Here is a 14,605-nt window from a genome sequence, read left to right on the forward strand (position 1 = left end):
GCACAGTCGTCGACTTTGAAAGTCCATTTCAAATACTGACTTTCTTAGTAAATTCTTGACTTTATGACTGCCCATTAACTTTTTAAAAATCAAAGGCTTTCAAACTTTTTGAGTCCCCTACATATGAGGTAACATGTGACCATGAAACCCACATACACATACAGAGGTGTTTTTATTTTCTTGTGTGAATGTTTTTCAGTTTGTATAAACTGATGTTCTATGAAAAAAATATTTCCCTTTGGTGGTAAACTGATTTTTTTTCTATGCTTTTTTAAATTGCCAGTTTCAATGACATAAACCTTGTAAACCACAAATGAGTTCCCAATCACAACCAGGTCTTTCGTTTTATGATACACAAACAAGCAATTAAAATATTGCAGCAAGCAGAAAACAACAAAACAAATTGTTATGCCCACTTTCTATTTTTATGTGTATTCCTCCACAGACATTGGGGTTCCCCCAGCTTCACCCCCCACTCGTTTCCACATTTCCCTTTCTCTAGATGAGGTAAGCACAAATCATCTTCAATAACCAACGTCCTCATGTGTGGTTAACACATGACATTACAGATTTTTTTTAAAGTAACTATACACAGTTACAGCCTTTTTCCCACCAGAAAACTCATTAGAAGAAATAACTTCTGAGTTTATATCAATGATCTACTTTTATCCTGGTAAAAGATATACTTGAATTTCAGAAGTATGACCCCCCAGATCAATAACTAACTAGTCCACCTATAACATATGAGAATCTGTGAAAGAAAGGACTATTGGTGCCCTTAAAATCGCAGACTTTCAAGCTGGACATCGCGCCAATGAAAGGCAGCCTTACCGGACAGCGTGAAGCTGACGAGCTTCCGGGAATGCGGGCTTCCAGAAGCACCTCCTTCTGCCCCCATCTGCAGACAAAAAACACGCGTGTGAAGCTTCACAGGGTCTAGGCTGCTCAGCCGTCCTGGGGAATCACGTATGTTTGCCAATGTGATGATGTTCGTACCAAACATGCATGTAGTATATGCCTTCTCATAAGCTGCAAGGCTTGGAATTGAGACACAATGCAGATTCTCAGAGATGAGAGAAAGATCACACCTAACTTCATCTTTACCCGAAATGAGACTGGTAGCAGCTTCTAAATTAGCTGGGATATGAATCAACTTACTTTATGTCCTTTTAGTTCTTTGCTAAGAAGATAGTTGATAGACAGTAAATGTACTTATATTGCTATTACTATATGAAAACATTCCTTAAGTTAAAAAAAAATCAAACATCAAATTCCTTCAGACTTTTTAGAAAACCCTAGAATAAACTAAACACGTGATTTATACCAGACTCATCCATACATATGTAGAATGATGCTCTCTTGCCAAATATTTTTGAGTGGCCACGTGGATGTCCCATCCCTTTGGAGGCTCCTATAATACTGAGCTACAGGTAGATGGCACATGCTGCTATGATTAGTGGTAATAGGCATTCTCAATGCTACTGTACTAATCACTGTGCTGTAAAGCTTTTCCTAAAAGCTTTCGAGTAAATTATCTCATTGAAACCAATCATTTATAGACCACATAGCAGATTTAGCCTTTCCCTCAATTTATGTACAATTAGTGCTCAAGTTCTGGCATACTAGGAAACAAAATTTCATAGTTTTCTAAAAAGAAAAAGCAAAAAAAAAAAAAGCTGCAATACTGTAAGAGGCTGAAGGCAGAATATATGTTGAATAGTTGGAAAAGTGAAACCACATTAGTTTATATTACACCCTTCCATCTTTTATCTTTGGAACACTCCCCACACTCCTTTAAAAATCTTATGCCATCAACAAATAAAACTTTCACTAATCCAAGAAAAGCCGGAAAAACGTCTAAAATTTGCCCTTATATTCTCAACCTGTTGGTCGCAAACAATGAAAATACATCCTGCATATCAGATATTTACATTACGATTCATAACAGTAGCAAAATTACAGTTATCAAGTAGCAATGAAAATAATTTTATGGTTGGGGGTCACCACAACATGAGGAACTGTATTAAAGGGTCGTGGCATTGGGAAGGTTGAGAACCACTGGAAATGAATTCCATGCCAATTCTGAAATATCAATTTCTACTTCCTTCTCCACTTCCTGTAACGTAGTCAAAACTATTTTGTGTGACACTTAGCTGCTTCCTGATCATGTCATTTGCAGTATCCTTGGGTCCCATCCAGGTATCTTTTTACATTCTGCCCATCAAACCAACTCCTTGATGACACTGGGCTGGCTCTCGGTGAGTACGTATGCTTTATTACACTGTGTGCCACCTCTCCGACTCATCACCCCCAGGTTGACCGGCGGGGCAACAGCAAACCAGCCAAGCTACTGACGGCTGGTCACTACCGCGTCCTGCTTTCACCACGCACAACCCTGGACTGTGGAGTGGTGAGCAGCAAGGGAGTACAGTCTGCAGCTGAGACAGCCAGACCCCATAGGTCATGGCCTCCCCTCAAATGGACCCCATGGCCTTGTGTGCTGTACCGCCCCCAAAGACACGATGACCCTTCCTGCTAAGGGAGACTCACCCAAAGTGAGTTAAAGAAGGCTGAAAAGATTCATATTCTTTTAAAAATAAACTTTAAATGGGTTTTCTGAAAACCTACTTAAAATATTATAAGATATTACAGAAACAAAAAATTTGCCCTTAGATTCTCATTTTTAAAATGTGATTCACTGTCCGGCAAAAGGTTAATGTGAAACAATGTTCACAGAATTCACAGATAGACACTGTCCTTTCCTACCATGGTGGCAAAATGCTCATCTGAAAGAATACCCAGAGCATTCGATGTCACCACCGATGACCACAAAGCCAGGGAAGAGCACGCATTCCCTCTAGCTACGGGGGCATCTGCGATAATAAACACGTCTGCCCTCGCTGTTTGCAGAAAGGTTTTTAAATAAACTCACTCCCTAGATTCATTCCAGGAAAAGCCAGAAGCAACACTGTCAGCCCAGTGCAGAAACAATACATGGCCGTGAGTGACGGTCGCCTTTGCCTGTCCCTGAGGCCAAAGGATTTCCTGTTCCAAGCGTCTGATACACATCGCTGTGTACTCTAATGAATGACAGTGACGTCAAAGCCCCAACGGCAGGGAGGGCACAACGGTTTGTATCCTGGACTCATCGCAGAAGGATGTGTGAGAAAGGAGCAGATTAGGGTGGCAGCTCATTTCCTTCCCTAGGGAGTCTCCCAGTGACTTCTTCCGGGACTGTTCTAAGTGGGCCTTGTGACTGTCGATGCAGCTTATCCGTCTCAATAACTAAACACAGGCCACATGCCGTGCCCGGGCGGCCGTCACGCTGTGACACAAACACAGCGCCCACCCTCACAACGAGGCGCCCGCGTGGCACAGCCTCTCATTCTGGCTACAGACCCGGCCGTCTCAAGCCTGGTCGGGAAACGATTGGCCGCCAATCCTATGAGTCACCCTCGGAACCACAGTATTCTATTCTGATTGCAAGCGCTGTATCGACGAAGCCTTTAAGGTGCTCTACACGCTGTCTGAAGCAAATTAATTATCTCAAACAGGCCACAGAATTGACAGAATAATCTCAATGCAAAGATCAATGGAATGAGATCAATGTTCACCCGGCGGTGAACTCCCGCTGCCTTCAATGATAGCTGATTGTTGAAACTGCTCAAGTCTAAAAAAAATAAATAAAAACTCTGAGTTCAGAAAAAATCGTGTTTGGAAGCGATTGCCTAATTTCACACGCAGTTAATTTTTCAAAGGGTTTTTATTACAAACGGCGCCACCCTTCTGGCTTTGCAATTTTTCTCTTTAGAATATTAATTAAAGCGTGTGCCCGTGCTGACTATGTGACACGGCAGATGCTGTAGTCAACAGCTGTTATTCTCCTGTGGGCTTCCAAGTCTTATATAGTACATGTGGGTTGTTCTTTCCTATTCCATACCATGTGTCCTACGATGGGAACTCAAATATAATACACATGTGAGCTCAGTCCTTAGATATTGCAGATTTTGCACATACTGTTCCCTCGACCTAAAATGCTCTTCCCTACCTCTCTCCACCTACGTGACTCCTACTCATCCTTCAAACTGTCTTGCAAACACACCTCCCTCAGGAAGCCCTCCAACACCTTCCTGATCGGGATAAATCCTACAGTACGTGCTCTCATAGCCCCGTCTTACTTCCGCTCATTGTCATTAGACTCAAATAACTATAATGTAACTTAATTGATGTCTCTCCTCCCCCACAAGACCAGTGAAAACAAACACTGTGTTTTGCTGATCATTTCATCCTGGTGGTGAGTGTGATGTCTGGCATTAGCTGGCACCCAGTGAGTATTTGCTCGCATGAGTGGAGAAAGGGAAGGACGGGCTGATACGGCGTTGGTGGGCCTGCACAACTGCAAATTGCCATGGCAGAGATTACTTTCTGAATCTCAAGGAGTCAACCTGGCCACGTGCCTATTTCCAAAAGTGCGTGCATCTATACATTTACACACACACACACACACACACACACACGTCATGAAGATTCGATATTATGGGAGTCAGTATTTTTCTTCTATACTTCCATGACCTGAATGTTACGAACGAGAGATATAAGTGTAATGATTTACATCTCTTACACTCTCGGAATTCCCCTAAACCCGTGGTCGGCAAACTGTGGCTCGCGAGCCACATGCGGCTCTTTGGCCCCTTGAATGTGGTTCTTCCACAAAATACCACGTGCAGGAGCACGTACAGTGCGATTGAAACTTCGTGGCCCATGCACAGAAGTCGGTTTTCGGCCTGGGCGAGTCTATTTTGAAGAAGTACTGTTGATATTTGGCTCTGTTGACTAATGAGTTTGCCGACCACTGCCCTAAACTATCTAAGTCCAATCACCCGTGAGCAATGGAGTGCACCTTGTGAGGCGGTGAGACCCTAAGGTTAGTGGATGGAGTGAAAAATCACGACATTGAAAAAAGGAATCCCCTGGGAAGTACCAGGTTAGAAATGGACACACTTTCCCTTCAAGGGTCCACAAAACCAACGATGTCCTCCAAATCTAAGTTAAATATCTCTTTCTTCCACCGAGGGCCTGGGGAAGCGGCTGGCCTCACTATGTGTGGTCTCTGGAGGCACCGGATCCCAGCTCTGCCGGAGAGGGACTCAGCACTGAGGCCTCCGGGGAAGAGCACATGCCTGATCCCCACCGCACACTCCCTTTGGGATGGAAGCTCACTGAGCAGCAGGCAGAAGCACACACGCTAAGTCATGACTGTTCTCCCTTCGGCGCACTGAGCTCCTGTAAATTAAACGCACGTGAAGATGCAATGTTACCATCTCCTACCGACCCCAGTGGAGTCTGAAACCCCTTCCACAGTGGAGCACTCACGAATTTGCTTCATGGAGAGCTGACGACACAGAGCTGATATAAATCCAATCCTGTTTTCCCACTGGTTAGAATGATGGATGCAGGTAAGCCAGCCTGCGCGTGATTCCCTTTAATAAAGCGGAGCCCCCCCCCCCCATTCCCTGCGTTTCCTTCTCAGAGTTCCCCATCATCTGCCAGAGCTGCAGGTGCAGAAATAGAAAGCAAGGCCCCAGGGACCGCCCACCCCAGGAAGCAGCAAGCAGGACTCACCATCACAGCGGGGTTCCTCACGGTGATGCAGGGGGTGGTGGCGCGCAGGGCTCCGCTGATGCCGTGGTAGTACTTAAAGCAGATCTTTATCTCCGCTGCAGATGGATTGGAGAAACACAGTCATTCAAACACGGAACAACCAGCGGAGGCCATTCCCACACCGCCTCTCAGAAAGCCCTACTCTGAGTCGTTGAATGGTCCCTCCTTTTCCAAGCAGAGGCAACGGGCTGGTTATGCCACTTCGTACTTGACCTCAGATGCTCCTCCGGATTTTGTAAGGACACCCTCAAACGTATTAGAAGATAATGCGCCAACGTGCCACAAAGTAAACCACGTGGAGATGAGGCTAAGGCTAGCGGCCCTGCGTGGAGGTGTCTCTCTGGTCTCAGGGCCCCTTCACCTCACACCCACTTTGGGAGGCAGAAAGGCCTGTCCCCAGGCTGCAGATGGAGTGTGATGTGCTGAAGGTCAAGCAGGAAATGACAGGGTCAGGACTCAAACCGACCTTAGGTATCAAAGCCTTCATCCTGAACCTCTACAATACAGACAGGCTGCAGCTGTCCACCGACACAGAAAGCAGGTTAACACGTATGAGAAAATACTGTCTTAGACTATGCAGTGCTAGGGCCTGGGCACATGCATTATTTTAAATTTCCAAGTGATCTAAATGCAGCTATCAGACAGGGATCAAATTTAGTAACCAATGGTACAGACACTACTGGCACATGAACAGACAGATGCAGGTGTATGTGGAGATCTATATCCACAGGTTATGTGTGTGTTCATATCTATTACACATGTATGTAGCATATATGTATTTCATATGTGTAAAATCTGAACTTGATAAAGAGCAATACAAACGTCATTTACTGATTTTGGAAAGTAACAATTTCAAAGATCGTGAAGTCAGAACGCGGCACAGGTAGATGGCACAGGCACTGGACTGTTTCCGTGCACAGCGCGCCTGAGTCACGGAAGTGTCACCACAAGATGCCTCGCTCCCCAGGTATCATCCGATACAGGCAGGGATGCTGATGGGCAGCCCCAGGGCCAGGCCCGCCTACAGGAGCGGCCTCCTCCACTGAGTCCCCTGGACCACTAAAGGGGGAGCCACTGGACGTATTTCTCAAGGAAGTCCACCTCCCACGGACCCTCCCGGCTGCCCCCGATGACCTCCACAGAGTATCTGGTTCACTTGTTTTAAGAGAAAAAATACAACAATTTTAAAAAATCCTCTTTTAGGAATTTATATTATTGCACGTTTCCTATCCATGATGAAATGCAAAAAGAACAGTCTTGTCATGAGGTAAAACACTGCGTCTTTCCATCACGAACGGGCGTCACTGTGGTGATTCGAAATGTAGCGAGCGCTGCCGAGCAGAGGATTGGTACCCCGCACCCAGCACCCCGCACCCAGCACCCCGCACCCCGCACCCGGCACAAACAGGCCCGCCCCACGCCGGGCAGGGCGGGAGGATCCGGGGAAGGCATCTGGTCCGGCGGGTGGCGGAGTGTGGGGGTGGCAGCCACAGGCCTGACGAAGCACAGGAGACAGACACTGGCAGAGAGGATGGCGGGAGAAGGCGGGAGGCAGACACCAGGGAGGACACGCGGGATCGGGAAGGCTCACAGAACACCCTGGTTGGGACGGAAACCTGAGGATGGGAAACCTAACAGACGAGCAGGCTGGGAGCGAGGAGTGGCCGAGGCAGGAACGATGAGCTGCGGGCTTTGAGGAGCTGCGGGCTTTGAGGAGCCACGGGCGTGGGCATCCCAGCTTCATTGGCACCGCCCCTCCTGGACACGCCCGGCGTGAACACCCACTCAGGGCTCTGAGTGTGACTGCGATTGTGACAGCTGCACAGACCTGAGCAAACTTCCTCCCCCCTGCTTTCTCCCAAGACCAACAGCACGTATTCGGCAAGCACACGGCTCAGCACAACGCACAGGCCGTCAAAGCCGGGCAAGCCGGGTGGCGGGCGTGAGCCTTGGGTTCTGCGGGCAGGAGCGCATCAGCGTCCCCCCCTAACGCTGGAGACCGGGACTCCGAATCCGCCTGCAGCAGGGCCTCCATGGCCAAGTCAACGCGGAGGAAGCGAGCAGCTCGCTTCCCAACACAGAGACGTGCATTTGTGTAAGACCTTCCCCGAACTCTCCAGTTAGGGTGCCATCTCCTCTACACAGTCAGCGAGGGAACACACTCCAAGATAAAACAAGTGACTGCTCATTTTTTAAAAAATTTTTTTATTGACTTCAGAGAGGAAGGGAGAGGGAGAGAGACATAGAAACATCAAGATGAGAGAGAATCATGGACCGGCTGCCTTCTGCACACCCTCCACTGGGGATCAAGTCTGCAACCTGGGCCTGTGCCCTGACCTGGAATCTAACCGTGACCTCCTGGTTCATAGGTCAACACTCAACTACTGAGCCATACCGGCTGGGCTGCTCATTTTTATCTGTAGGATAGTGGTAGCCAGGCCAACTTCGCCAGTTGGCCCATTTTAGGTGCTATTTTATTCCTTGTTATAACCCAAATCTATAACCCCAGTGATACACTAGAGCAGTGATGGCGAGCCTTTTAAGCTCGGCATGTCAGCATTTTGAAAAACCCTAACTTAACTCTGGTGCCGTGTCACATATAGAAATTTTTTTATCTTTGCAACCCTAGTAAACCAAAGACTTATATTTTTGATATTTATTTTATATATTTAAATGCCATTTAACAAAGAAAAACCAACCAAAATAATGAGTTAGCATGTCACCTCTGACACGCATGTTATAGGTTCGCCATCACTGCACTAGAGTCTCAGTGACGTCTAAGATGAATTTACTCTGAATTGAACAAAACAGATTCTGTGGATGGGCATGATCACCCCAAACAGGACAGAGTCAACAGCTTCCCACGGCTTCCTGGGTGGGGCCAAGCACAGGGATTGACGCAGATCACCCGTCACAAAAGCAAACACACAGCAGGTCCCCAGAGAGAAAAACAGAGAACAGCTGTTGGCACCTGGACTCAAACCAGCCAGGTCCTGGAGCAGGACACCAGGAAAGATGCCTGTCCCGAAAATACGGGAATGTTCCATGTGGGTGGGAGCTGTCACGTCCAAATATTATTTAGTGCTTTAGGTCACTCAAGATTAAAATACGGCCCCTCTGAGTAAGAGAGAAACTAGCATGTTGACCAATGTCCTTGAACATTTGTTATGAGAAGAGTAACTGGAAAGAAAACTCAAAAGGGTGGAAAGGGCTGTTGAGGCCCAGCCTTCTGTTTGAGCTATATTTTTAACCTCTCACTGCAAGAGGAAAACAAAAAGCTATTCCTGCGAGAAACAGATGTAAAGACAGGGAAAGCCAATGCAGGTGCGATGACCGAGCATCAGAACAGGGAGAAGCCCACTGCTCACAGGGCCAGCCTGCTCACAGGCAGGGAAGACAGAGGATCTGGACTAGGGAGCAAGGAATGATCCATCTACCCAAGAATGGCTTCTGCACATATAGGTGGACAAATAGACAGGAGGAAGGCAGGAGAGAAAGCAGGTCTGAACGAATGAATGAATGATCATCCTATATAATAAAAGACTAATATGCAAATTGTCCCCTCGACCAAGAGTTCAACGGGGAGTTTGACCAGGGGGCGGGGCCAGCCAGCCAACGGCCCTCAGCCCTTCCCCCTGGCCGGCCCTGCCTTATTGGCCCCATCAAGGTCAGGCCGGCCGGACCCCACCTGTGCATGAATTCATGCACTGGGCCTCTAGTAGTCTATAAAAGACTACAGAAACAGACACTCTGGCATGTCTCACCCAAGACAAGTTTTGAAACCTCTTACATTTCAAAACGCAAGAATGTACACAGCCCAGATGAGCAACCCAGTTTCTGCGAGCATCAGCTCATTTGAGGAATATTTGACAGTCCGATGACAAGTGCAGAGGGAAGCAGTCCTCCTCTCCAATGCCTAGCAACGTCGTCTACCCCACATTAAACCAGTCTTTGTCCTTCAAGTTCATTCAGGCAGGTCCCGTAATAATATGCCCGGCCTCCTGCCTCCTGCCTCCTGTAGGGGTTTATCAAGATAAACGGAAGCCATCTTTATATTCAGAAATAGCTCCGTGCTCAAATCTAGGTTTTTCCCATGAATTTAGGTCAATTTTTGGAGAATTTTACTTTGACTGGACTTCTGATGAGCTAAAGATAAAAATTTTCTGTCTGAAGATGAAAGCAAATGTTTTTTGGTGTCGTTAAGTTTTCAAGACCAAAGATTAAAAATATAAAAACTGTCTAACATACTCAGCCACCCCCTGATTTTAAAAAAAAAAAATGTTTCATAATCTCACCAGAGGATATGTTTTTCTTGATTTTTTAGAGAGAGAAAAGGGGGGAGGGGAAGAGAGAGAGAGAGGGAGAGATATTAAGTACTATCAGGAGGGGTAAAGAAAAACCTTCTCAGAGAAAGAGAGGTTTACTAGCCCCTCATCAACCAGGACATCCCAAGCCTCTACCACTTTCGAAGGGAGAAAGAAAGTCAGTCACAAACACTGAGACAGTCTGTCCATGGGTGGTGGTGGTTGTTCACACATACTGTTCCAAGTGGCAGCAGCACGTGATACTGACTTCTTCCCGGGGTTCCGAGTTACTCATCTCGGAACACCCCACAGTATGAATCTGCACGCGCCACCCGGGGTGATCACTGCCGCAGCCTTCTGCACTTGGGAGCCAACACGGAGGTTGCTTCGCCTTTCCCCTGACTTTCAGTTGGTGATATTTCTCAGCCAGGTCAGCCTCTCAAACCCTGGGACCCTCTCAAAAGAGGAATCACCCTGAGAGGAAGCTTGGTGCGTTCCCATTCCCTTTTCCCCATAGCCTTTTATCATTTATTTTTCCGATGGCTTAGGTAGTAATGCCAGCTGGGCCACGGTTGGAAAGTAAAGTAGAAAAAGGCTGGAAAAAGCACCCATAACCTCACCCCCCAGAAACAGCCTCTCACATTTTGGCAAACATATCCTGAGGGGCTTTCCCCATCCGCCATGACTTCAGCTGGGGCTGTGCCGTATGTATCTGCCTTTTCCCTCTCACCATTTTCCCTGAAAATTATATCCCACTTGAGATTTAAAGAGAGAATCTAGCCAGAAATTAAACTGAAAAGAAGGCATTGCTTAAGGGTCAGAAACAGGATTAGAGGAAGCTCTAGAATGCTGACCCCCCAGTGAAAATGTGGAAGAAATAATCTGATAGCAATTCAAATAATGGCTGCTAATCTTCCAAAACAACTTGTTATACTGCAGAAGTTTCATGTGCGTTAATAATGTGCCTACATCAAGTTGCTACTCAATCAAACCTTACTTTATATTTTAAGGTGCAGTAAGTACACTCCCTGTATAGCAACCCCACACTCTCTTGGAATAAACACCCTGCGTATGGAAAATGTAATTGTTATACAGAGATAAATAACTGGGAAAGTGTTTAGAGCCAATTTTGTCTACAGTTAGGAAAAATTCTGTATGTGTAGACATTAACCTAGACCAACCAGTAAATTATTTGCTTACAGTAGTATCTAGCTACTCCACATAAATGTACTTACTATGTTTTCAATAATATTAGTGGGAAGTATAGATACTCCGCTTCATCCAAAATAAAAAGGAATGACATATTTCTGTGAATCATGTGTGCTATGTAAAAGCATCTGCATGTACAAATGAATATAACATCAGATAACTGGGGCATGGTTGAATTATCGGTAGGCAATTTTCGATTCCTAGTAAAGAGACCTCTATAGCAGTAAATAGACCTCTATAGCAGTCCCAGACTATCTTACCCACACTTGTAAAAACCAGGACCCAAATGCAAAAGTTGTTCTGCCGCTGGGAAAAATAATAGCAGAGTTAGCAAACAAAAATTTTAAATTAAGTTAAACGCTTAAATTTAAATCTTGAATTGTTTTTCCTGCTCTCTAAAATTAGTAATAATTAAATATGAATTACAAATGTAGTTGCAAGGTATATAAAAATGTGTGAAGTATTAAAATAGCCACACGTAATTTATAAATCATATGTTCATATGGAGCTTTTTCTAAAATAATACATTTTCCAGTTTGGAGTTCTATGGTATAAGTGTATGTAAATCAGACCAAAAACCATTTTAAATAGCACTCAGAAAAGACCCCATAGATTCCTGCATATGTAGACAATGTCGCATCACCAACATCTATTTCACACTTGGTTACTTACGTTCCATGAAATAGGGCCCGGGCTCAATCCTCCACACAATCTGCCCTTTCTGTGTCCCCGTCACACCCCTGTTTTTAGAATCCCAGAAGTTGGCTGGAGAATTCTCATCTGAAAAAAAACAAAGAAACACTTTTCAGCTTCATCACAACCTCTCTGTCCTTCCTCAGCTCAAAGACCAATACAAGTTCTAAGATAAAGATGAATGGGAAATATCAATGAACACTACCATGAATGACGACTCCCAGCAGATTATTACGCTGAGTTTCTACACTTGCATCTTATGGGGGACTTGGGGAGGGTGCAGGTGGAAAGACGGTGGCATCTCTGGGCTTGGCCAGGTCGGTCAGTGTGGCCAACAACAAGACTACAGAGAGCGAAGGGCACAGCAGAGCCTGGGGGCCGAGCTGATGTGTAGGAAAGGGGCTGAGCCCCATCGATTGAATCTTTATGGAAGGAGGGAAGAGCAGAGCGGGGAGAATATAACAAGACTCCACGTGGGGGACAAAAAGGGACGTTAAATTATAAAATGGAGTCAGACACACTCCAGGTTTGCCACGGACAGCGTCCCGGCACCAGGTCTGCTAGGAACACCGTTCACAAACCGCCAAAGGCAGGAGACCTCGAGCCGATGGAAGAAGAGGAAAGAGGCAGCATCTGGACCTCCAAAGGGAAGAGGATAGAAAGAAAGAGCCAGGGAACAGGCCTGAACGTGGCATTTTCCAAGCTGTCTGACCTCATGACACAGAGAACGGTCATATTTGTAGGCACACTGGGGTCGATGGAAGAGGCACTCACAACTTCAGATGACGGGCGGGGACACTCTGGTGGCCCAGGCTCCGCCCCCACCCTGAGCGCTGAGGAATGCATATCCAACATAATAAAGAGCTAATACGCTATTAGAGCGAACAACAGAACGACCATCCAGGATACCTTCCAGACGACCGTCCAGATGACCTTACGGACGAAGCCAGGGCTCTGAGGGTCGGCCAGGGCTGCCAGGGGCTGCGAGAGAGGGCTGAGAGCCAGGGCTGCGAGGGCCGAGCCCCTTGCACGAATTCTGTGCATCGGGCCTCCAGTTCTATATAACTTGCTTACATCCCACTAGTTTGAAGCTCTGTCCTAGAGCCTACAAGAGTAAATGAACTGAAAACGCGAAAGGAGGCCCTTCAGAGGTTTACAGGTGCACAAAAATGTGTACAGTAACACTGGCTCTTACAGTCCAATGTACCTCATTTGTTTTTGGGGTTTTTTAAAATATATTTTTATTGATTTCAGAGAGAAAGGAAGGGGAAGAGACACAGAAACATCAATGATGAGAGACAATCATTGATCAGCTGCCTCCTGTACCCCCCACTACTGGGGATCAAGCCTGCAACCCAGGAATCGAACCATGAATCGAACCATGACCTGACCAGGAATCGAATCATGACCTCCTGGTTCACATGTTAATGCTCAACCACTGAGCCACACCGGCTAGGCCAAATACACCTCATTTGTTTCCCCAAATCCCTTTTCCAGGAGGAAAGATTAGTGGTGCACTTTAACCGAGAGCAGGGGTCAACCAGACAGGGTGAAGCAAGAGCTCCACTAAAAAATGGAAAGAAAGAGGAAAGATCCCAAGCCCAAGGGAATATCCCAGAGGAGAAACCTCTCTTCTTATCTTTAATCTTCACCTGAGGATATGTTTTTATTAATTTTTAGGGAGAGAGACACACACAGACACAGATAGATGCAAGAGAGAAACATCGACTGGTTGCCTCTCATACACGCCCCAACTGGGGATCAAACCCACAACCTTTTGGTGCACGAGACGATGCTCCAACTGACTGAGCCACCCGGCCAGGGCAAAACCTCTCTTCTTTGGAGCGTAAAAGAAACAAAAAGCGAGGCTGGGATTACCCAGCTTTGAGAGACTTCCGCCTGCCGTTGTCCTGGGAGCCCAGCGGCTTCATCACATTGACAAGCCAGGGAACTCGGGGAGGGTGGTCCTTTCATGGGATTGGCATTCAGCACATTAGAAGTTAAAGACTCTTTCCATGAAAGTGCAAGGAGCAGCCATGGTCCTTCACAGGAATGGAAAGCATAACCCATTCAGGGCATCACCTCCACACGCCAACAAACACAAGGACCCGACCCCGTCCATCACGGGAATGCAACCACAGCCCTGATCTTTCTAAGGCACGCAGGCAGCCGCCTAAAACTGGCCGTGAGGAATGTCCTGGGGCTCCTCAGAGCAGGTGCTGCTCCCTGCCCATCCGCTGAGCTGCTTCCACGCCCACGGAGCCCCACCTTTGTCCAAGGCAACAACGAGCCCAATTACCCCTGCTTCTCTCTCCAAATCCCTCACAGCTGAGGGTGGCATGTGGTCTCGCTCCAGCCGGTGTGATGTGCGTGGAAGCCTCCTGGGTGGGACTCCTGGGAAAGCTATTATTGTTGTAATGAATAAAAAGACAGGAATCTGAATGTTAGCAAGCACCCCAACCAGGTGGTTCCGACACAGGTACGACGCACACCGCACCTGGGAACATTCTGCTCCCGGAGATTTCCAGGGAAATTGGGCAATTACAGCAAAGCTCTGGACAGTGGACATCTCTCTGGCAATTGTCCCTTTCATCCGTTAGCTTATTCCTTCCTTCCTTCCCTCAGTGCAAAGGCATTTGCCGCGTGCCTATACCAGTGGTTCTCAACCTTCTGGCCCTTTAAATACAGTTCCTCATGTTGTGACCCAACCATAAAATTATTTTCGTTGCTACTTCATA

General features: G+C 46.7%; 1 protein-coding gene across 15 annotated transcripts in view; it reads right to left on the minus strand.

Annotated features, from left to right (window-relative positions):
* The window catches only part of HECW2 (HECT, C2 and WW domain containing E3 ubiquitin protein ligase 2), a 258,411-nt gene that overhangs the window by 122,146 nt on the left and 121,660 nt on the right, over positions 1–14,605 (minus strand). For all 15 annotated transcript variants that reach the window (XR_004969635.1, XR_004969634.1, XR_004969636.1 and 12 more), the window contains 3 exons: positions 11,847–11,954; positions 5,623–5,717; positions 832–898 (listed from right to left, as the gene is read on the minus strand). Coding sequence is in view for 11 of the 15 variants with exons in the window: in XM_036320850.1 (XP_036176743.1) it covers positions 832–898; positions 5,623–5,717; positions 11,847–11,954 (270 nt within the window). In the remaining 4 variants the exon portion in view is untranslated. The remainder of the gene's footprint in view (positions 1–831; positions 899–5,622; positions 5,718–11,846; positions 11,955–14,605) is intronic.

This window comes from Myotis myotis, unplaced genomic scaffold, assembly GCF_014108235.1.
Source record: "Myotis myotis isolate mMyoMyo1 unplaced genomic scaffold, mMyoMyo1.p scaffold_m19_p_8, whole genome shotgun sequence".
Classification (NCBI taxonomy): Eukaryota; Metazoa; Chordata; class Mammalia; order Chiroptera; family Vespertilionidae; genus Myotis; species Myotis myotis.